This window comes from Sminthopsis crassicaudata, chromosome 1, assembly GCF_048593235.1.
Source record: "Sminthopsis crassicaudata isolate SCR6 chromosome 1, ASM4859323v1, whole genome shotgun sequence".
Classification (NCBI taxonomy): domain Eukaryota; kingdom Metazoa; phylum Chordata; class Mammalia; order Dasyuromorphia; family Dasyuridae; genus Sminthopsis; species Sminthopsis crassicaudata.
Genome location: NC_133617.1, coordinates 574694228 through 574717249, shown reverse-complemented (window position 1 = coordinate 574717249; position 23022 = coordinate 574694228). Strand labels below are relative to the sequence as shown.

The 23022-nt window shown below is 35.7% G+C and overlaps 1 protein-coding gene across 1 annotated transcript in view; it reads right to left on the bottom strand.

Moving 5' to 3' along the window:
- Positions 1-23022, bottom strand: part of ACOT12 (acyl-CoA thioesterase 12) — a 72044-nt gene that overhangs the window by 1937 nt on the left and 47085 nt on the right. Inside the window, 5 exon segments of the mRNA XM_074282050.1 lie at positions 293-373; positions 375-420; positions 9521-9649; positions 13935-14068; positions 21487-21570. Coding sequence (XP_074138151.1) covers positions 293-373; positions 375-420; positions 9521-9649; positions 13935-14068; positions 21487-21570 — 474 coding nt within the window.

Genomic DNA, 23022 nt, shown 5'->3' with positions numbered 1-23022 from the left:
ACAAATATGCAGTCAAGCAATACAAAATCCAGAACTGTTCATATCAAAAAAAAAAAAAACAAACAAACCCATGTCTCAGTCTGCCTCCTAAGTCCATTGTCTCACAGGAGGAAGAATGGCAAGCTTCATTGTGGGTCTCCTGGAACTGTAGTTGCTCACTGAGTTGATCAGAGTTCTTAGGTCTTTCAGAGTTCACATATATTTGTAAGACTGTCCTTCCCCTATGGCAGAACTGAATTAAAGTTTTCTTCGTCTGCTCTATGAAAAGCAGCAGATGTTCTAGCAAACTTACCGTGCAGGAGCTGCTGTCAACAGCCTGTATCAGGAATCCTGCACACGTGATCTCACTTCTGTTGTACTGTGGAGAAGGTGGGGACTGATGCCAGGGTGACGGACTTCATTGCTACTACGTAAGTGTTACTGGAGGAGGAAAAGAAGCATCCTCAGGTGTCACAGAAAAATAAGATTATGTCAGAGTCAAAAGACATTTATTATGAAGCAAACATGTTATGGCCATCTTAGAGACTAGCAACACTTTGAAAATAAACTGTCCTATATGTACCTCTTGAGGGTTTACAAGTACTTTCCTCATAGTAAAGGAGCTTAATATAATCATCCCTGTTTTACAAAGGGAGAAACTGAGGCCAAAAAATCAAGGAGTTTTCCCAGTCATACTGCCAATAAACTTCAGAGCTAGGATTTGAACTGTCAGGGTCTGAATTTTATGTTCTTTTCACCCCAACCTGTAGCTTTTATCAAGGCCTAGATTTTTTAGATCAGCAATCTCCATGGGAGCCTTCTTGGGAGAGGGCACATTCAAATATATGAAAAAGTGATAGAGGTGAAAGAAACATTTTGGAAAAGGACTGCAAATATTTTGCACCTTTCTACCTACATACCACTGCGTACAAATGGACAATTTTCAGTTTAATTTTTAGGACTTGGATTATTTTTGTTAAATTTTTCTATTCTTCCTTGCCCATTTCTTAGAATTAAGCTTGTTCTACTTCTTCAAGTATGCCATGTAAATGTGAACCAGAGGAAGAGACAGATGGAATATAGAAAAGGATTCAGGGGGACAATGAGAGCCAAGAGTATCCTGGGTAATGTTCAAAAGGCCTTGCCATTTTTCTAAACATGGGCTACACTTCTGGGGTTTGTTCTTGGAGGCAGTCAGAGTTAAATGATTGGTCCAGGACCACCCAGCTAGTAAATGTCTGAGACTTGATTTGCACTCAAGTCCTGCTGGCCCTGTGCCACCCAGCTACCCCTCTAGCATTCATTTAAATGAAAAATGGGAGAGAGGTTAGAGTACCTTCCCATTTGTCTTAGCTACTCTGACCAAAAAAAAATTTATCTACTCCCTGCTGCTTTGTCAAGCTCTTCTCTGCACATTATATCTCTTTCCCTTTAAATCTGTACTTTTGACTTCCCCTTTAGATAACATTGTCACCAGAGGCCTCCTCATTTTGATAAAGAAAATGGTTTAAAAAAATTAGTTTTATATTCCATCAGGCTTCCAGGTGATTGTATCCTTGGGCAGATGGTCACCAGCCCTTTTACCCTTTAAACTCTGGATGGCCTTTCCATAATGGACAAAATCCCCCCTCAAACAGGATTCTTTTGGTGCCCAGTATTTGTCATTTCCATCAGTAGCATCAGCCTTGGTCACCTGTAAGGTACTCTCTGAAGATCCTCCTCTTCATTCTCAGTTTTCAGCTTTCTTAGCTTTTCTCCCATCATTTCTTGTTTATCCATCCATATTGCCTTGCCGCCAGACCATTGAATTACTAACATTCATATAATCCCTTAAGGTTTGAACTTTACATATATCATTTTTATTTGAACCTTATAACAATCCTATAATATAGTTTTTTTTGTTTTTGTTTTTGTTTTTACTCCCACTTTACAGACGAGGCAACTGAGGCAGATCAAGGTTATGTTATTTGTCTAAGGTAACACAAGGTAGTAATTAATTGTCTGAGGAAGGATTTGAATCCAAGTCTGCCACTCTATCCACTTGCTATTTTGTGAATAGGAGATCAATTAATAAGAGATGAATAAGATCTCCCACCTAATGTTCACAAATGACTATTTCATAGCACTCTTGTAAGGACACAGAATCATAGATTTAGAGATAAAGGGAACCTTTAAGATCATTACAACTTATTCTCTCATTTTGCAGATCAGGAAATTAAGGAACAAGAAAACTTAAGTGACATATCTGGGGTCACACAGCTAGTAGGGGTGAGCCCAGTGTTCTATCCGGCATTTACCACTACCTCTAATCTCTCCATTATCAGCCCCATTTTACAACTGAGGAAACTGAGCTCCAAAAGTTTAAGTGATTTGCCTAAGGTTATCCAGGAAGCCTCAGAGGCAGAACATAAGCCCAGGTTCTCCAGCTTCAAATTGAAGGGTTTTTTTCTATTACTAAATGTTTTGATTAATTTCTAACCCCATCACATACTCTTTTTTTTTTTTTTTTTTTTTTTTTGGCCATATCTCTGAGGGAGCTCTCTTTTATAGAGGAAAAAAAAAAAAGCACAACTGTAATATAAATGGGCAAAAGGTAACAAGTATAGATCACATGGATACCTAGATAGTTCTCATATAGTAAGAGTTTGCCTTACAATGCGACAAAGAATTTTATATGGAGTTCATAGATCCCACAGAAAGGACAATAAATGACTCATGTGTCTTCTGTGCTTGTTACTGTAGAAAAAAAAACAACTCTACCTAGTAATAGATCTAAGAAAATTTTATTTGCTTCAATGCCTTCCAGTAATGGATTATGATAAAAGTTCATTCTGTAATGTTCAGAACCTGGTTTGTGGTTTTTGGCACTGAAATTAAACAGCTTTAAAAAAAAGTCAAATAGATCTCAAATAATCTCACTATTTGCAAGTAATAGTGACAGCTTCTTTCTCCTGGAGATGGGAGACATCTGGCATATGAACTGAATAATAGAGCTGAGAAGAAATTTTTACAATCCATTGCTTTAGTTCAAGTGAAGTGTCTTAAAACAGCCAGAGAAATAGGACACAAATTAATAGCATTTTTATATACTACCAAAAAGACAGAGGGGGAAGAAATTTAAAAAGAAATTCTATTTTAAATAACTTAAGACAATATAAAGTACTTGGGAGTTCCAAACTAGGAACTTTATTAACACAATTACAAAATGCTTTTTACACAAATAAAGACTGATCTATAATGTATGTAAAGGTGTGTGTGTGTGTGTGTGTGTGTGTGTGTGTGTGTGTGTGTGTTGTGTGTGTGTTTTCTTGGATGGAAATTTCTTGTTACATATTTTGAATCATTCCTATGTTCTAGGCACATGACAATGTTTTCTTTTCTTTTTTTTTTCTTTTTCTGAATTTATTTTTCTATTTTGTTTTTTCTTATTTTGCACTTATGTTTTAAATAAGTACATTAAAGAAAACAATTAAAAACTGATCTAAATAATTGGAGAAATATTAATTGCTCATCAGTCCAAGGCAATATAATAAAAATTACAATTCTACCTCAGTAAATGTATTTATTCAATGGTATACTAGTCAAATTGCCCAAATAATTATTTTATAGAGATAGAAAAAAAAATTGTACAGAATTCATTTGGAAAAATAAAAGGTCAAGAATATTAAGGCAATCAATGGGAAAAAATATGAATAAGGTAGCCTAGTAGTTCTAGATCTCAAGCTATATTACAAAGCAGTAATCATCTAAACAATTTATTACTGGCTAAGAAATAGTGGCAGATCAGTAGAGTAGATTCAGTACAAAGTAATAAATGACAATAGTTATCTAGTGTTGGGTAAACTCCAAATCCAAGCTTTGGAGGTAAGAATTCAACATTTGACAAAAATTTCTTGGGAACTTAGAAAACAATTTGGTAAAAACAGGCATAGATCAACATCTCACCTATATATCAAGATAAGATCAAAATAGATAAATTATTTAGATATAAGAGGTGATATTATAAGCAAAAAAGGGGGGCATGGAAAAATATACATGTCAGTTTTATGGATAAGGGAAGAGTTTATAACTAAACAAGAGACAGAGAGGATTATTGGAAGTAAAATAGATAATGTTGATTAAAAAGCTTTGTACACAAACAAAACTAAGGCAGCCACTATTAAAAGGATAACAGGAAATGGGAAAATATTTACAGCAAGTTTCATTGATAAAGGCCTCAGTTCTCAATCTCATAGAATACCAAGCCAATTTTATAAAAATGAGAGCCATTCCCCAGTTGATAAATGGTCAAAAGATATGATCAGGTAGTTTTCAAAAGAAGCAATCAAAGTTACCAATAGTCATAAGAAAAAAAAAACTGCTCTAAATCACTACTAATTAGAAAAATATAAATTAAGACAACTCTGAGATACCATCTCATGCCCATTAGAATGAGTACATGACAGAAAAGGAAAACCACAAATACTAGAGGGGTTGTGGAAAAATTGGGGTACTAATGAATTGTTGGTTGAGTTGTGAAATGATCAAATAATTTTGGAAAACAATTTGGAATTATGCCTAAAGGATTATAAAATGGCATACCCATTGATCCAGAAATACCATTACATTACTAGATCTATATTCCAAAGATAGCAAAAAAACAGAAACAAAAAACAAACAACAAAAAAAAAAAAAAACTAGAAAAAGACCTCTTTGTACAACATTTTAAAAAGTAGCTCTTTTTGCAGTGGAAAAGAATTGGAAACTGAAGGATTACTTATCACCTGAGGAATTGCTGAACATGTTGTGGTATATGATGAGGAAATACTATTGTTCTATGAGAAATAACAGGCAAGATGGTTTCAGAAAAACAAGGGAAGATTAATATGCACTCATGCACAATGAAGTGAGCAGAACCAGAAGAACACTGTACACAATAACAACAATATTGTATTATTATTTTATAGAGATAGAAAAAAAAATTGTACAGAATTCATTTGGAAAAATAAAAGGTCAAGAATACCAAGGCAATCAATGGAAAAAAAATATGAATAAAGTAGCCTAGTAGTTCTATATCTCAAACTATTTTACAAAACAGTAATCATCTAAACAAACTGGCTAAGAAATAGTAGCAGATCAGTGGAGAAAGATTCAGTACAAAGTAATGAATGACAATAGTTATCCACTGTGAAAAACTTAGCTACTCTGATTAAGACAATGATCCACAATAGTTCCAAAGTACCCAAGATTAAAAAAAAAAAATGTTATCCATCTGTTTGTAATGTATAGAATTGTATTTCCACATAGAAACAAAGAGAAAGTCAAGTCAGACCAAGTTAGTTGTACAAAACAAGATAGTGAGCTGCTGAACTGATGAAGTGGTTAAAAAAAACCAAACAATCAAACAACAACAAAAAAAAAACCACCAAAAAAATCAAACCCAAAACAAGAAAGATTAAGAAATCTGTTTACATCATTACTAGTCAATCAGGGTGATGAGGGAGGGACCTTGCACTTTGGAATAGGAAAAAAAAAGACTCATTCCCATCCCCCATCATAAATACAGATCAGCCCAGAGATTGCCCCTAGGTGGATTGCTCATTTCTTGCAAGAACCATAAATAAACCAACTTGCTTCATACACTCCTGAGTCCTTTTATTTTTATCTTTGTAGCATATTTCTTCACATCTTCAGAGATGAATTCTGAATTGTGATTGAAGTGTATCTTTTGAAACTTTGTTTTTATTGTTTTATTTTGTTTGGATTTTCTTTTGCAATATAACTAATGTGGAAATACTTTTTGCATGACTTCATATGTGTACTTGAAATCAAATATCTTATTTTCTTAAGGAGAGAGAGGGACAGGCTGGAAGGAGAGAACTTGAAACACAAACATTTTCTAAATGATTATTAAGGTGTTTTTAAATGTATATAATTGGGAAATAATGAAATAAATAAAATAAATTTTTAAAAAATATATGGAACACATATTTACTTTAAGGTCATGCTTCACTATTCAGGATGTGGAAATAAAGGCCTGCATTGAAATGGCTTTAGGGAGAAAAGGATAACAAAAACATTTGAACATGGGAGACTAGGTAAACAATGGTTCCAATTACAGAAAGGGCCAAGGAGGAAGAGCAGAATAATAGATATTCTAAGTATGAGGTGCTGGTGGAAAACCAGATGAAAATGTTGTGGATATAGCTATAGATGCAAGTCTGCAGCACAGGAAACAGATGTTACGATTTTATAGATTTGGAGGTTATAGGTTAGAGGAGATAAAAGGAAACTATAAGAGCTAATGCATTATCAATAAAGAGTGCAAAAAAAAGAGTAGAAAATTGATGAAAGTCCCTTGGGTAATTCCCATCTTAAGGTGTCAACACGAGACCATGGTTCCAGTAAAGGAAACAGAGAAGGAGCAATTAAGAGAGAGAAGAGAAAATTAAAAATATAAAGTTATCTCAAAAGTCCAAGGAGGGTACAGTATCTAGGATGAATTAGTTAACTTTGTCAGATGCTACAAATAGGTTAAGTAGGAAGAGGACTGGAAAAAAAAGAAACAATAAAACATTAGGTAAAAAATTTCAAGGAATATGGCAATTTTTGAGAGAGCAGTGAGATACAAAAAGCAAAGACTTAGCAGAAAGTAGATGCTAAGGAAGTGGAGAAAAAAGGTTCTTTTATTTTCTCTCTCTGCATAGCAATACTCTTTGCCTGGAAGAATTGTGACATAATAGCAGAATATCTAGAAACTTCCATAGACATTCAGTTACTACTTAATTCTTTTGACAAACTGAGATAGTTGTCATGAATCTTTGAGAATTACTGGAGGTAGTTTTGAGAACTGCTGAGGCATCTTCTCTCAACAAAGTTGGTCATGAAAGGGAAGAGAACAATTTGTAGGAGAAAGAAGAGTCCAGGGAAGGTAGAGAGATGTGAGAATGTTTTTTGGCAGATGGGAAAGAATCAGCAAAGAGAGAGTTTCTGATGATGCATGAGAGTAACAGCTGGAGTAAATTTCTGGAGAAACAAGGAATGGGCAGAGGGATTAACCTTTTCATAGAGTAGTAACACTTTTTCTACAAAGGAGGAGGAATCAGTGATAAATGATACTGAGAAGTTTTGAATGGTACAATAAGGGATCTATGCAATGAGCCCCAACGAGAAAGAATTCCATGGGGCACCATTCAAAATCAATATTCTTGGAATTTTTTTCAATTCAAGAGGACTTCCTTTTTTGTGAGAAGATAGCAAAAGACTTCAGTCCTACCCAGTCCTTTCCTTCTGCTTGGATGTCTCTCCTGAGGTGATTTGCTTTTTAGGAGTTGAAAGAAATAGACATTTTTTCATTCTGCCTACAAAAGGGAGACTTTTCATTAAAAAGAAAAACAGTAGGGGAGGGTTTCTTTGACTGGCTTGGAAACTTAAATCACCAAGGACTGACTTAGACACTGAGTCTATGACCTAACTAATCTGAAATTTTTCTCATTGAGGGAAAAGGCCACATAGCAGCTGCAATTCAGCAAACAACTAGCAGTCAGAATCAGGTGAGACCCACCAGAAAGCCTCCCAGAAAAGAAACCAGCTATAGAAGTAACTCTGAGTTCTGAAAGATTATGGCCAAAGAGTACAAATTCTGTTATCATTTACTAAGCTCAAAGACTGCAAGTACAAGGTGAGAGACAGATTTTACATGTGTTACCAACCTGTGCTTGGAGAACTGGTTCATTACCCTGTTGGCTCCGTGCAGAAAAGGGGATACTAGTAGTTTGAGACAACAAAAGAGAAAGATGCCTGCAGCTCACTATAATCACCAGCCAGTAGCAGGCAGCAGTAGTTTTGTGGGAAGCACAGCCATAGAAGGGTTCTAGTCAGCATACAGCCCCAGGAGCATGAGTTGCTCTAGTTACATACTTTTTGTGTGTTGGTTGGTTTTCCTAAGGAGGTTTCAATGGATTTCTAAGTAGGAATCAATTTTGAATATACTGAGGAGTTTTGAACAGTACAATAAGGGGTCTATGCAATGAGCCCCAACTAGAAAGAATCCTCGTCCAAAATAGCATATCTATATATTTCCTTATCCTACATATGGCACCTGTGTGCTTTCCACATGGGTTCCTTACTCACACATCCTTTCTATGGGTATTCCCTAGGTGGGAGAGTACACACTTGTGTGTGTAGAGACAGAAATTTTCCTCCTGGCTCTGCTTTTGACTTTATGAAATTTGCCACTATGCTTCTGCTGCAGTCTTCTTCTGGACGGTCCTTAAGTTCCTCAGGCTTCCTCACCATGGAATATCCATGCAGCCTTCTCACCTCGGAACAGTGGTGTCAAACTCAAATAGAACTGAGTATTACTAATCCATACATAAAGATTTCTGTTGCATGGTGACAGTTTTGAAACATAATGTTATCTATGTTTTATTGTTTTTGTTTATTTTGCTAAATATTTCCCAATAACACATTAGACTGGCTTTGGTTGGACTCAAAAGTGTTGAGTATCTAATAAGTATCTAATAAGGAAGCCCTGTCTATTTGAACCCTCTACCTTGGAATAGCCTACTTCTTTCATTGAAATTCTTTCCAAGATCTTCATGATAAGGAAAGGCCTGGGCTACCTAATCTTTATCCTTCTTCTTACTCTGCTTTTGGATTTCTGAACCTTGCCACCAAGCTTTCATGTGAGTATTTCCCTTTAACTTGCTTTTCAGCTCCTTTTTATGTGTTGTCTTTCCTCATTGAAATGTAAACTTCCTAAGGACAAAACTGCTTTTCTTTTTTGCTTGTATCTATATTTCCAAGCACTAATTGCAGTGCTTGGCACATGACAAGTGCCTGATAAATGCTTGTTTTTGCTTATTTTCTGGATTATTTAATTTAAAGTTTTTTTGTTGTTTTTTTTTAAGTTACACTAGTGTATCCTCTCTTTGGTATGATATTAGAAATATTAGTGTGGGCTTATGTGCTATGATTTTGCATAGATACTGACTCAAAGCATGACTTGAACCTGGAGGAGCTTTTAGAAGGGCTTGGATTGAGAGGAGATGACTATATAGGTCTCTATTCTAACAATAAAATCCTGTTCTGATTTTTCATCATGGCATAGAAGTAACTCTGAATTCTGAAAGACTATGGCCAAATAGTACAAATTCTATTATCATTTACTAAGCTCAAAGACTGCAAGTACAGAGTGAGAGACAGATTTTACATGTGTTACCAACCTGTGCTTGGAGAACTGGTTCATCACCATGTTGGCTCCATGATGATGTACTTTTTAGCCACAACAACTTTTGAATATGGTTTATTAAGGCATAAAGGGGTTGTGCTCTGCATTGCTACAGGGAGTTTCCACACTGAAGAAATCACAGGTCTTTGAAGAGTTAAAATACAAAAACTTAACTACCAGGCATTTCTGAGCTGAAATTAATTCAACTCAGCATGAATTCAGTGTCTTTTTTTGTGCAGTAGCTGTCCTAGGTGCTGAGGCAGACCAAGATGAATAACACACATTCCCTGCTCCCATGGAGTTTATAATCTAGTAACTTCATATACTCACCTATCTTTGACAGGTTTTCTTCGTGATACAAGGACAACCAAATCTATGGGTTTACTGCTACTCACTTTTGGACAGGTGATATAATATATTGTGTCATCATCGCTCACCCAGTCTATGACCTTACAAGACCTATAAGTACATGGAACAGAGAAAATAAATACTTTATGGTCATAATATACTCCTCAGAAGGTGTGGGCAAGAAATATCACTCAGTTAAAATGTTTTTTGCAAAGTTATTTGCTATATAACTATAAGCTTCTATATTTACCTGCAAAACTTACTTCAATTTTCTATCAAAGGAAGTCTTCATAATACACATGCAAATGGAAACAAAACATATTTCTTGCTTTTGAGGAATTTACAGTTTAAGAGATGAGATTGGATGTGTATACAAATATAAGACTTGATGTGATATTCTAATAAAATTGATAGAAAGGGAGTTCAGAAGAAAGGGTTATTTTTTCCCTGGGGAAGGAGATGGATTAGGGAGATGCCATGTAATCTGGCCCTTGAACAACTCTAACAGGCAAAAGAGGCATACATTTCAGGTGAAAAAATGATAAGAAAATACAAGTTGTATTCAGGGTATATAGCAAGTAGTCCAGTTTGGCTATAGTAAATGATAATTATAGGAAGGTATCATGAAATAAGGCTGACAAGGTAAATTGTGGTTAGATTATAGAGAACTTTGAATCCTGACCCGAGTTTATATTTTACTTTATAGGATGTAAGGTTTAGAACAGAGAAATGATCAGAAAATAAATCAGAATAGTAATACCTCATAAGAAGCACTGCAGTAACAGATTCAGAGAAAGAAGGGAAGACTTGTACAGACTGATGCAGAGTGAGTGAGCAGAAGAAGAACAATTTATATGACTACAATAACTTGGAAAAACTAAAGAATTGTGAGCAATGAGATAATTGATCACAAGCTCCAGAAGACTAATGATGGTAATGAGGTAATGGAGGCAGTGACTGTAATATCCTTTTAAAAAGTTTGGCTTTTAGGAGAAGAAGAAAAATAGGTCAGTGATAATTCAAGCTGCTGGAAGCATCAAGGGAAGAAAATTTTTTAAAGACTGGGACATATGAGCATCTTTCTAGACAGAGGAGAAATAACCAGTGGAGATGGAGAAATTAAAGATGTAGAAGACCTGAATATTAAAGATCAGACAGTAAAAATTAAAAGGGAAGGAGATTACATATCTTTTGCAACTTTGGGTAGGAAGTGTATTCTTAGTCAAATAGAAGATAGAAGCAAATACATAAAATAAAATAGATAATTTATATTATATTTACACTAAAAACACACAAATAAAATTAATGTACTAGGATTCTAAGCAAAGCAGACAAATGTGAAAAAAATCTATCAAATTTCTCAGATAATGAGTTAGTATCCAGAATATATGGATATCTAACAAATTTATAAAACCAAAAGTCATCTTTCCCATTAATAATAATCAAATGATATGAACAAACAGTTCTTTAAAAACTTGCTCTAAATCACTATTAATAATAAGGAAAATTCGAATTAAAATAATCCCAAGATTTCACCAGAAAATGAGAAAATTATCAAGGATAGGAAAGGTTAATCAATTTTGGAGGAGATGGAGAAAAGACAGAAGCACTAAAATATTGATTGTGAAGCTGTGAATTAGTATAACCATTATGTAAAGCAACTTGGAATTAAGAAAATAAAGTGGCTAAAATGGTCATACTCTTTGACCTAGAGATTCTACTTTCTAGGCGTATGCCTCGAGGAGGTCAATGACAAAAACAAAAAGTCCCATATAAGTCAAAATATTTATAGTAGCACTGTGCAAATGTGTGTGTGTGTGTGTGTGTGTGTGTGTGTGTGTGTGTGTGTGTATGCATGTGTTAGCAAAGATCTGGAAACAAAATAGTACACAAAGTATAGATTGCTCACAAAATTGTTCTCCATGAATGTAATGGAATCAATGAACATAGAAAAACCTGGTAAGTTTTATGTTGTGTGCTATAGAGGAAAGAAAGCAAAGACAAGAAAATAATATATACAATGGTCACACTAATATAAATGGAAAGAATCACCACAAAATGATCAAAAGTGAACATTGTAAAATTACAGAGAACAAACATGCTCCCAAAGAAAAGAAATGAGATGCATCTTCAATCCTTTCCTTTGCAGAGGAGGTGAGATTTCCATGAGTTTAGTGGTATGACAAACATAAGATATCAACAAAATTTATTTTTAAGATGTATATAATATAATTTAAAAGAACAAGCATGACTCAAAAGAAAAGATCTAAGAAGACACCTCCTTAAACTCCTTGGTTAGAGGGGTAAACTCCTTGTTTAGAGGGGGAAGGAGAAAGGATCCATGCACGTAGAACACAATATATGTCAGATTTTAAAATTCTGTTGATCAGTTTTGTTGGGGGGGGGTTCCTCCTTTTTTTCTTTTAAAAATAATTTTTTCTTCCATTACATGGCTCTTTAAGATAGAAATAAGTCAGATATAGAGAAAATTTAGGTGGTCAAAACAAAAAACATGAGTAAAATTTTATTTAAAAAAAATTCAGGAAAGGCAATGATGTAGAGAGAAAGTTCTCAAAGGAGATGGAAAGGAAAGGGATCAAGGGCACAGGTAGAAGATCACCTCTTCCAATGAGACAGGAGAGATGGATGAAGACACCAGAATATGGGATGTAGAGAAGCAAAATCAAGAGTATTTCTATTTAATAGCCTTACTTTCATTGAAATGGAAGGCAAGGTTATCAGCTGAGAATTTGATAGGTAAAGGTGGCTTTGGGAGCATGAAAAAATTTTAGTAGACTGCTAAAGGGAATGTGATAAAGAGTCAGTAACAGCCAATAAAAAAGATGGCTGTCAGAAGGACAAAGAGGATTATAATTCTAGACCTAAAATGGAGCTTGAAGGGCATAAGAGGGAGGAAATGGATTTTAAGCAGAAGATGATGAATTTACTTCAGATCCTTCGATAGATCATTTTGGTCATTCTGATAAGTTCTGAGATGCTCAGAAAGTGACTAACCTTGTCAGATACCCCTGGATTCAGTCCCCTGACTAAACCAGTCTTCCCCACAGCATATTTAGTGAATAGAGGAACTCTCTGTTATGAATAATTAGGAGATGAGTCGAGGCAGAATTTCTGTTATTATTCTTCCTAGGAACAAGTTGGAGAGCTTGGAGAGATTCCTACATAAATGCCTACAACAGGGAGTTATATGGAAAGCATTCCCTTTTCCCAAAGTGGGTCATTATGATGACATTAACCATGATGTATTATTCTGGCAGTCATGCAAATGTAACACACAACCCTAGAGAAGTTTCATTTTAATTGTATTAAATTGTCTATTACATGGTGTTAATTACAGGAAATTTAAAAAATTTTAAATTTTGGAGCTCTGACTTATTAAGATTAGGAAATAAATGATACCATTTAATATAACACTCATAATATCCCTGCCAAACAAACAGTAAGCACATAATACCATATTTACATTTAAATAAGATTTCTGTGAAGCCAGCACGGTGGTAAGGAGTGGTACTAAATTGAGATGAGGTCCTGGGTTTGAATCCTGCTTCTTTTATTTTCTTTCACTCATGTTACCTTATTTAATCATAAAAATTAGGTGAGAAAGGGGCCTTCTGGTTCTGTATTCCAAAAGTGCAAAAGGAATGGTTGAAACTATCTGCTGGAACCATCAATATCTAATGTGGAAAATGTATGTTTTATACATGCAAGTATTCCTAGCTGATATAGGTCATAGTGCTAATATTAATGTTAATATTAATCAGATGAGTAGTTGTCAATGAGGACTGGAAGAAATATGTGTCATGGTTCTGTTTACTCAAACAGCTACTGCCATCTTCCTCATATTTCCAAGACTTAAGAGAAAGGATGAGAGAGAATAATCCCCCCCCCCCCCAGGCTGGGGTTAAGTGACTTGCCCAGGGTCACACAGCCAGGAAGTGCTAAGTGTCTGAGACCAGATTTGAACTCAGGTCCTCCTGAATTCAAGGCTGGTACTCTACCACTGCGCCACCTAGCTGCCCCCGAGAATAATTTTTTTAGCATAATTACAACCTTCTTGAGTAGGGAAACAAATAAGAATGATGCTAAGATAATTTGGGAATAGAATAAAGGCAATTAGATTATAATTTCCATGAAGGCAGAGAACCATCTTTGTTGTTTTTTGTATCTACCCAAAAGTTCAGATACAGAGTCCTACTTACTAGGGCATTATTAAATACTTGTTAATTAAACAAAGAATTAATTAAACAATGAACTATATATTGGTATATTGGGAGATAGAATCATGTCCTCAATTCTGCCTGAATATGTGCTGTGAAGGATAAATTGATTTAAAAAATATTATCAGAGAGAGTTTAGTAAAATGTTTAATTCTTACAAGTAATGAGGGTCCCACTGAGGTCGCTTTGTGAAGTCAGACAGGAGGCTAAAAGCTAATTTAGCTGGTCTCTCTACTTGCTTTTCTACCCATACTGACAAAACATCTCTCTCCTCCAAGGTATGCATTTTGACCTGAAAGAGAATAGCATTTAAAAGAAGTTAATTATGGATCTAGTAATCAGTGCTCAAATCAAGAGAAAATATTACATATGTTTAAAACATCTTTTAAATGGTTAGAGAATGAAACAAAACACCATGAGGCAAAATAAGGGTAAGTTGCCTCACTTCAAATAATCTGGCTAACTAGGTTTGGCCCAAAAGTCTAGAAGCAACTTCCTTCTTTCTTCTTTCTCCTTCCTCCTTCCTCCAATTACTGGGAAGTGGACAAATTTCCCTCCTGAAAAATGAGGATAATTCTTTGTCTAGGACTCAGAAATCAGGCAATTTGATATTTCTCAAGATGTTGGATGGTCTTTCTTTTAAATAAGAAAATAGTAAAATATTATTTAGATGCTTATACACACAGATTTAGCAAGTTGAAAGTGTTTTCGTTATATACCAGCAGGAATCTACACACTTTGTTTAGACTTCTAAGTGATTTCTCTGTTGCATGCTCTGGGGATCAGGGAAATAGAAAAAAGAAAAATCATCTTAATGCACCCAAAATTTCAAAGCTGATTCTTTTGTTCATTAGTAAAAACTGGTAGAAAATGTTTATTAAATCAAAAAGTAGAATAACTTGTCTGCATAAAAATCAATAAATAAGTATTTATTAAGAGCCTACTATGTGAAAAGCACTGCTACACACTGAGGAAGAACCTTATTTAGGTGGAAAATAAAGTATGTGAGATAACATAATGTGAAATATGCCAGGAAAAATTGACTAAAGCCAGGTTGTGAAGGGTTTTAAATAATTGATTTACTTGCCTCAAGTCTCTTCCCATTCCAATTCACTCTATGCATTTAATGTTCATATCTCTGATTATTATTAAAATCACAGTATCAAGAAAAGTTACCAAATGGATATTCTTAAAGCATAGTTACTCTACTCAAGGAACTCCAGTGGTTCACTCTTGCCTCTTGGATCAAATATATTAAGATAGATACATGCATACATACATATATAACAGAGACCTATATACATGAATTGTGCATGTGTGTGTATATATGTAGACACATCTGTAGTCTGGGATCAGGTTTTAAGAGGCTTTAAAAGTTAATGGATGATAGATAACTATAGATATACAAATGCATATATATATATTTATGTATAAATATAAATAAATAGATAGATAAATATAGGTATATATAAATATGCACACATAGGTAGACATATAGATAGATTATATTACTTATAAAAACTATAAAGATATACATATAATAATATATGCATATATGTATATGTGTATTTGTCATCTGATTAACATTTAAAGCCCTTCACAACTTGACTCCAGTCCATATGTATGCATGCAACAGAGGAATCACTTAGAAGTCTAAACAAAGTGTGTAGATTCCTGCTGATATATTACAAAAACACTTTCAATCTTGCTAAATCTGTGTGTATAAGCATATCTATGCCTCTCTCTCTTGCTCTAAATACATGGATATAGAGATATGTATTATATATTTAATTCGAAAAGCAAGAGTGAGTAACTGGAATTCCTTGAACAGGGCAACTATTTTTTATCAATTCGGTAGCTGTAGGTAGAGGGGAGAAACTTGAGGCAAGTAAATCTATTAGAAAGCTATTGCCATAGTCCAGACAAAAGCTGATGCCTGGATTTAGGAGTGAGTGCAAGGTGAACAGATTATTATTCAACCATCCATCCATCCACACACACACACACACACACACACACACACACATGAATACATAGATATACACATGTATATATATATAGACATTTACATGTGTGTGTGTGAGAGAGATGTAGAAGAATCAACAAGACTTGGTACCTGATTGGAAAGGGGCTGACAAGGGAGAGGGAAAAATTGTGCTTGGTTTGTGGGCTGAATACTCGCCAAGATAGGAAAGACACTAATATCTTCACTTTGGCAGAAATGAGGAAGTTGCAGTGGGAGAAAAGGTGGGTTCAGGAGGAAGACAAAGATAATAATGAGAAGGAAGGCTCTGTTCCTCCCCCTACCCCCCCAAGTAGCAATGTGACCAGCACAGTGACCAGCACTATCCTGATCTGTAGTTGGTCTGACCAATGTCCAAAACCCTCTCTGGTCCCAGTAATCTATTCTACTGCTTCAAGCCCGCCTTTTTCTCTTTATGTATCTGAGAATAAGCCTTACTTAGGGGCCAGTTCTTAGACCCCTGCTCCCTCAGATAAAAGGACTTCTACAAGGAAAGGGAAATTTGGCTTCTACTTAAACATTAATCTATTCTTTTGTCATGGTAACTTTTTCTTGGTACTGTGATTTTTGATGATAACCAAAGAAATGAGTGTTGAGCTACCAGCGAACCCTTGTTCCACCCCTTTTCTCCATCTATTTCTGTGTGCTTTGAAGTTAATGTTGAATTTCCAATCTTAAAATCATTCCCATGGCAACAAGCTGTGAGAAGATAAACAAACATGGGGTTAAGACTTCACTGCAGGAATCAAGCAGATGGAAAAACTAGGCTGTGAAGGAGAAAAACCTTTATTTAAACATAAATATCTTCAATAAGAGAAAGGAGAAAAATGAGAAACAACTACTAAAAACAACTTAAAGGGGGAAAAAGTTATTTATGTACTTCCACCTGCCTGCCTTCCCTCCCTTCTATTTCCTCAGTTTACTTTATGCTAAAGCATTTTATCATTATTACCCCAATTACTAATAGCTAGCTTATGAAGAACCACCTTAAGGTTTGCAAAGCTTTTTACAAATTTTACCTGATTTGGTCTACTGAACAATCCTATTAGGTAGGTGTTATCATCCCCATTGTGTTGTTGTTTGTCCTTCATTCTCAAAGAGGGAAATGATGCCATGACATGCAAATGAATTGGATTTAAGTGAGGGAGGGCTGTGCAAGGTCACCTGCCTCACTTTCTCCTCTAGAGCCATCTGGGTCCAGTGGCCAGATATCAGGACAATTGGAAATGGCCCTAGATGCAGTGGGAGACCTTAGAGTTTTTAAGCTAAGGTCTTTAGATTTAGAGTGATTGCCATAGTTAACAAGCATCTGAGGCAGTGATGAGGTTGGATAACAATACCTAGTTCAAAAGAAACATGTGACAAATTCAAAATGGCCCTTCTTTTTGACGAAAGGTAGATTTATTTAAGGAAAGAGATTACAGACAAAATGAAAGGATACAATAGACCCCGGGAGTGGTAAATATGAAATAGAGTTGGGAGAGCATATAGTTAGAAAGGATAAAGACAAGTTCCCTTAGGAGAACACAATTAACCAGGACAAAGGTAAGAGAGAGCCATTGTCCAGCAGGTTAAACTGACCAGAGCTAGCTAGAGTAAGGAGAATGGCACCATTAGAAGGAAGGCACTATGAGGAGGAGAAAGACAATACCTCATGATGGACTTCATCCTGAAGAAAACATAACAAAGATTTTCATCCATAATCAAATCTTTTATAGGGGAAATTCACTCTTAGGGGTTTCTCATGGAGACTAGAGAAATAAAGGTCAGAACTCAGAAGGAGGAGTCAGGAACCAGACCTGACAGACCAGAGGGAGGGGTCGGGAGGCAGAGGGAATGTATCTGGCTAGAGATGTGCTAATATTTCAGAAGGTTGTTTGGAGATACCCAGAGATTGGGGGATGGATGATGAGAGTTGCTAAAGAATTCCTTCCTAAATGGTTTGGGATTTATCTGATAATAGCTTTTTCCTGAAGGGGGAAGAGATTAAACCACATTAGCAGGATTTCAACTCAGTTATCCCACACTCCTCCAAGTCTTTACAGTAGATGCTATATGACCAAAAGTTGTATAGAGAGACTTCCAAGGACCAACACTTAATAATCAGTAATTAAAAATGAAAATATGGTTTCTAGAAGTTACCAAGATGACCCCCAATATACTATACCCAATATAGATCCTGCACAGGTGGCCCTCCTTCACAGAGGCCAGTAAATGGAGTGGTTCCCTTTAACTCCTCTTCAACTACTAGCATAGCAGAATGACTTAGTATCAGAAAGGGGTTAAGAGGAGCTGAGGATCCTCTCGAGCACTTTAGGGCTCCTCTCACCTCTGTGAGATCACATTATAAAGTTTCTCCTGATCCCTGTTTGTCCAGAATAAGGAAAGCTTTGGAGAATGAGAAGAGTAGCTATTTAAGTGACCCATGGTACTGCCACCTGCTCCTCAGAGGAGCAAAGGTGTGGGGAGAGAAATCCAACTGAGTGAGTCACTGCTAAGCCCTGATTGTATCTTTCATTCCTTCTGGGCAGTACTGGTGATGCTGGTGCAAACAAAGCAGCAAGAAAATCAGCCCTTTTATTTCCATTCACTAGAAAGAAAAGTCAGCATTTGCCAGATGGAATAGAGACAAAGCTTCCAAGAAAACACATTTATTTTGAAGCTTAAAAAAAATCAGAAATCAAAGAATTTTGTAAGATGGTCTCTAGCATTGAATTCTTTTGCCATTAAAATATCTGGTCTGAATCAGACAACCTCATTCATTTATCTCCTGTTGTAGAACTCATATCTGGTTGTATATGTGTTATTAGAACTGCAATGAGGGCAGAATGATCAGAATCTGGGGCCAGAGTATTGAAATGTAGGGGCTTTCCCTGATAGCCCTTTCCCATCAGCCCTGACCCACTCATCCTCCCAACTCTAGTGTCAGCAGCAGCAGCCTCACAGGAAGCTGGGCTCTCTCTGCCTGGAACCCATGGATCTACGTTTGCTTCTAATTGTGTGGTACCTCAGAATTTCCCCTCTTTGAATTAATCTTAAAAAATTGATTTACAAACAGTTGTTGCTGCTTACCTTGGGTGATTTTTTAAAGTTTGCCCCACTTGTCAAAGTTGCCACTTATATCTCTGGATATCCTGTCTCCTCAACTAGAGTATGAAGTTTCTGAAGATCAGAAACAGGATTCCTATATTTCTTTTGTTTCCAAGTAGAGAAACAGACAAGACTGAAAGTTAATACTGCACAGTCCCAAAGCAAATGGCCTATACTTCATCAGAAGTTTTGGACATTTCATAACTATCTAATCTGCAATGAAAACTAGGGCAAATTTTCCAAGGCTGAAATAAAGATTAATTTAGCAGCTTCATTGCAAGCATTATTAAATTAAAAGGTAGGAAGGAGAAAGAGAATACCTCCAAGGAAAAAATATATATAATTTAAAATGTACCCAGAAAATTTTTTTTTCTCTTAGTTTCATAAGTATTAGGATTTCATCATTAAGAGAATCCAAAAGGACAGACCCAAATTCTAACAAAGAGAGATACATGAATAAGTATCTTGCTTCCTACAACATTTGCTTTAAATGATTTGGACAATAATTAAGTCCTAATCATGCAGGTTTTTTTTCTTCCCTCTACAAAAGTACAATGATATAAGAACACTAAATATGGCTTTCTTTTTCATGCCAGATGTGAGTTTGTGCTTTCTAAAGCTGCTTATGAATCTTCAGGTGCTAAATATGATGCAAGAAGCAATTTTTATATTGCTTTTAAAAAAAAACTAAACCCTGAAGCATCTGTTAGCAATATGGACTGGAGTTAGAGAAAAAAGGTATTTTTTAAAAATCCTAAAGTTAAATCTCTATTCCTTTCATAACAGTAAGCCATTCATGGCTGGTGACCAAGATCTAGACCAAGAGGACCTGTGAGACAGTCTGAATGATTGAATTGACTGCTGCCACGTACAAAAAGATAGTGAAAGAACCTCAGCATGGAGGCTAGATCCTAATTAGAGTTTAATGATCTTGATAAAATAAAGGTTTTTTTTTTTATATTGCTGAAAATTTTCAGAGGCTGTCTTTAAGGAAGATGTAAAAATCTAGACAATGAAACTTGAAGGGTCAATCTATGATGATGTTGTCTTGGGATGGCTCCTGGCTGCAAAGACTTTGGTTCTTCTGATGAGGTCCTGGGTTACTAAGTGAGGGTTGGGAGAAAAAGTCCAAAGTACTGGTAAGAGTACTCCCTGAGGCAAACAGGGAATGGGGATCAGTTCAATCTTATAGTCTGATACTCCATGGAGGTCTTGGATAGCCCCACCTTGCTGTGTCCAGTCAGAAATGCAAGTAAAGTCAAATCGCCAAGGTTAAATTTCCCCTATAAATCTGTTCATGTCCCACACCATCTTTGCTGAATCCCGCCACAACATTCTGCTTTGTAGTGTCTTTTTCCTTATCCTTTCCCATGCCTCATGGTGTCTTTCTTCTTCTTTTATCTAATTAATTATTTTAGGGTGCTAAAACCCTCTCTGCATTTACTTGCCAGTCAATGGCAAACTCACCTCATGGAATAATCTTTCAATGAATTCTTTCAAACTCCTTTTCTTGGTAACCTTATTACTCTCCCATATATATTTCACATTTACCATTTCTGGTGTCTATTGTATTTCTTCATTTTGCCTGTAACCTCTTCTCATAAATAAATCTACCTTTTCCCAAACAGAATAGTCACTGTGAATTCTTCACATGATCAAACCCCAACATTTGGTGCCTACATCAATCTGATTATTTAATATTGTATCTTATACACACCACTTCTTACTCCTAATATCCATTTTAAATGAAAATAACAAATATTTATTGAGGTCTGGCTATCTATAAAGTACCATGCTCTGATGTATTGGGGAGATACCAAGAAGTATAAAGCATAGTACCTGCCTGCCTGGAGCTTATGGTCTAGCTACAGAGACTAAATCTAAACCAGTGAAAAGGTAAATAATAAAAAGTGATTGCAATAGAAGGAATGTTAAGAGGCAACATATTACAAATTGCTGGAGTTATTATAAAGAAAATTGTCAAAGGAATCTGGAAAAAGGAAAAGCCCCTTCTGGTTGGGGCATTTGGAAGAAATTTTGGAGAACAGGTGGGTTTTGACCTGGTTATTCAATAGATTAAAGGGATTTGGATAGGGTTTGAGAAGAAAGGACACTCTAAGTAGGGGGAACAAAAGCCCAGAGGAAGTAGAAAATATTTTAGAGAAGATGAGTAAATGAGTTTGTTTAGAACAATTGGGGGATAGTGAATGGAAGATAAGGCTAGAAAAGTGGCTTTTTTTGTTTGCTAGTTTGTTTTAGATTAGAATGCCTCTTAATAACTATGGTTCTAAAATGATTTTGTATATCCTTAGGGGGAAAAAGCTATTCAGATTTGATATGGAATTTTCATCATAGACACATTTATTTCCTAAGAGGTTGCCCTATCAATATTTTCTAACAATATAGCTAATACATTATAATCAACCTCCTTGGGTAAAGTCATAATATATAACATGGTCAGTTGTCCATAAGCAACATTGCTCCTATGGAACAAACTGCCTCCTGTAACACTATTTTACTCTAGCCAGTGCATTCTTGAAACCAATAGCCATGCCAAGCAGGGTTTGCTTTTTGGACATCTGATGTCACTTTCTTACCTTTCCCACAGCACTTGTGATCTCCCAACCACTTTTGGCTGCCAGGGCTTTGAGAGCATCCACATTGCTGTGACTCAGGTATGCCTGAAATGGAATTATTTTGAGAGAAAGAAGTGAATGAAAAGTGCAGGGATGATAGCAGATATGAGAAAATATGTGAAGGCCTTTGTATTGTGGTCTTCTTTAAGTTGTGGTTTGAACCTTGATGCTTTATGCTTACAATTAAGAAGCAGAAAATTGCAATGGTTAATACACAGTTTGAACCCCTCAAAGTGGAGCACAGACTTGATAATACATAACTTACAGCATTTCATTTAGTTTTTGCCCCTAGATGAGCTTGGATAATCTTATAAAGTAATTTGACATTAGCCTAAGGATAATCTTTCCTCTTTTAATTTTTCTTGGTTTGGACATGGTCAGGAGGAGATGTGAGCAGATCCTTATTATCTATAGGACCCTGAGTAATTCACTTGAGCACTCTGTTTCAATTTCCTCATCTCTAAAATGGAGATAATAATAATAGTACCTATCTCACAGGGTTGTTGTAAGGATCAAATGAAATAATATACATATATCTTGTATGTTTTATGGGCTATGTAAATTCTTTCTCATCCTCATCATTATCAATAACAACAACAAGGATCTGTCATTCTCGGCAAGCTGCCTGAGGGTCTTCATTCATGGAACATCTCAAGAATCCTCTCTTTGTATAATATTTCACAAATACTGTGATCACTCAACCAACTCCTAAGAAAATTTTTGGAGCTCAGGGAACTAGACATTTTCTATAGAAAGTTTTGACCTTTTTCCCTCACTGGTCCAGAATACCTCAAATCTAGAAATTTTCAAAGATGCAGATTGGATTTTATGCAAATAAATACTGGAGTTATAAACTTATAGAACTGGAGGAACCATACAGGTGATCTAGTCCCACCCCATTGTTGACTTCATTTGCATATAAAAAAATAGAGATGGTGACCTGTCATAAGAGATCTGTAATCTGAGAAACATATACTGATAGAAAGTGACTTTGGAAGAGGTCACTAACAACTGGAAGCAGGATATGGGGACTTGTAAATCAGAAGTGTCAAACATGCTGTTTGTGGCCAGCAACACTTCCCAGCTGAGGAAACAGATTAAAATATAATTGAGAAATATTTAACAAAATGAATAAAAACACAATAAAATAAAGATAACATTACATTCAGGCAGCTGTGTTCAGTGATTAAAATGCAAGTCTTAAGAGTCAGGGAGACTCTATCTTCCTGAATTCAAATCTGGTTTCAGATACTAGCTTTGTGAACAGATCAAGTCATTTCACCTTGTTTGCCTCAGTTCCTTATCTGAAAAATGAAGTGGAAACCATTCTAGTATCTTTGCTAAGACAACCCCACATGAGGCTACAACTGAACAACAAACTAAAACATTACATTTAAAATTAAGCCAATAGGCAGCTGCAGGGATCCTTTGGATTAATGGTTTCCATTTCTTTTTGAGTTTGTCACCATTTAGGTAAATGACCAACAGAGGCAAGAT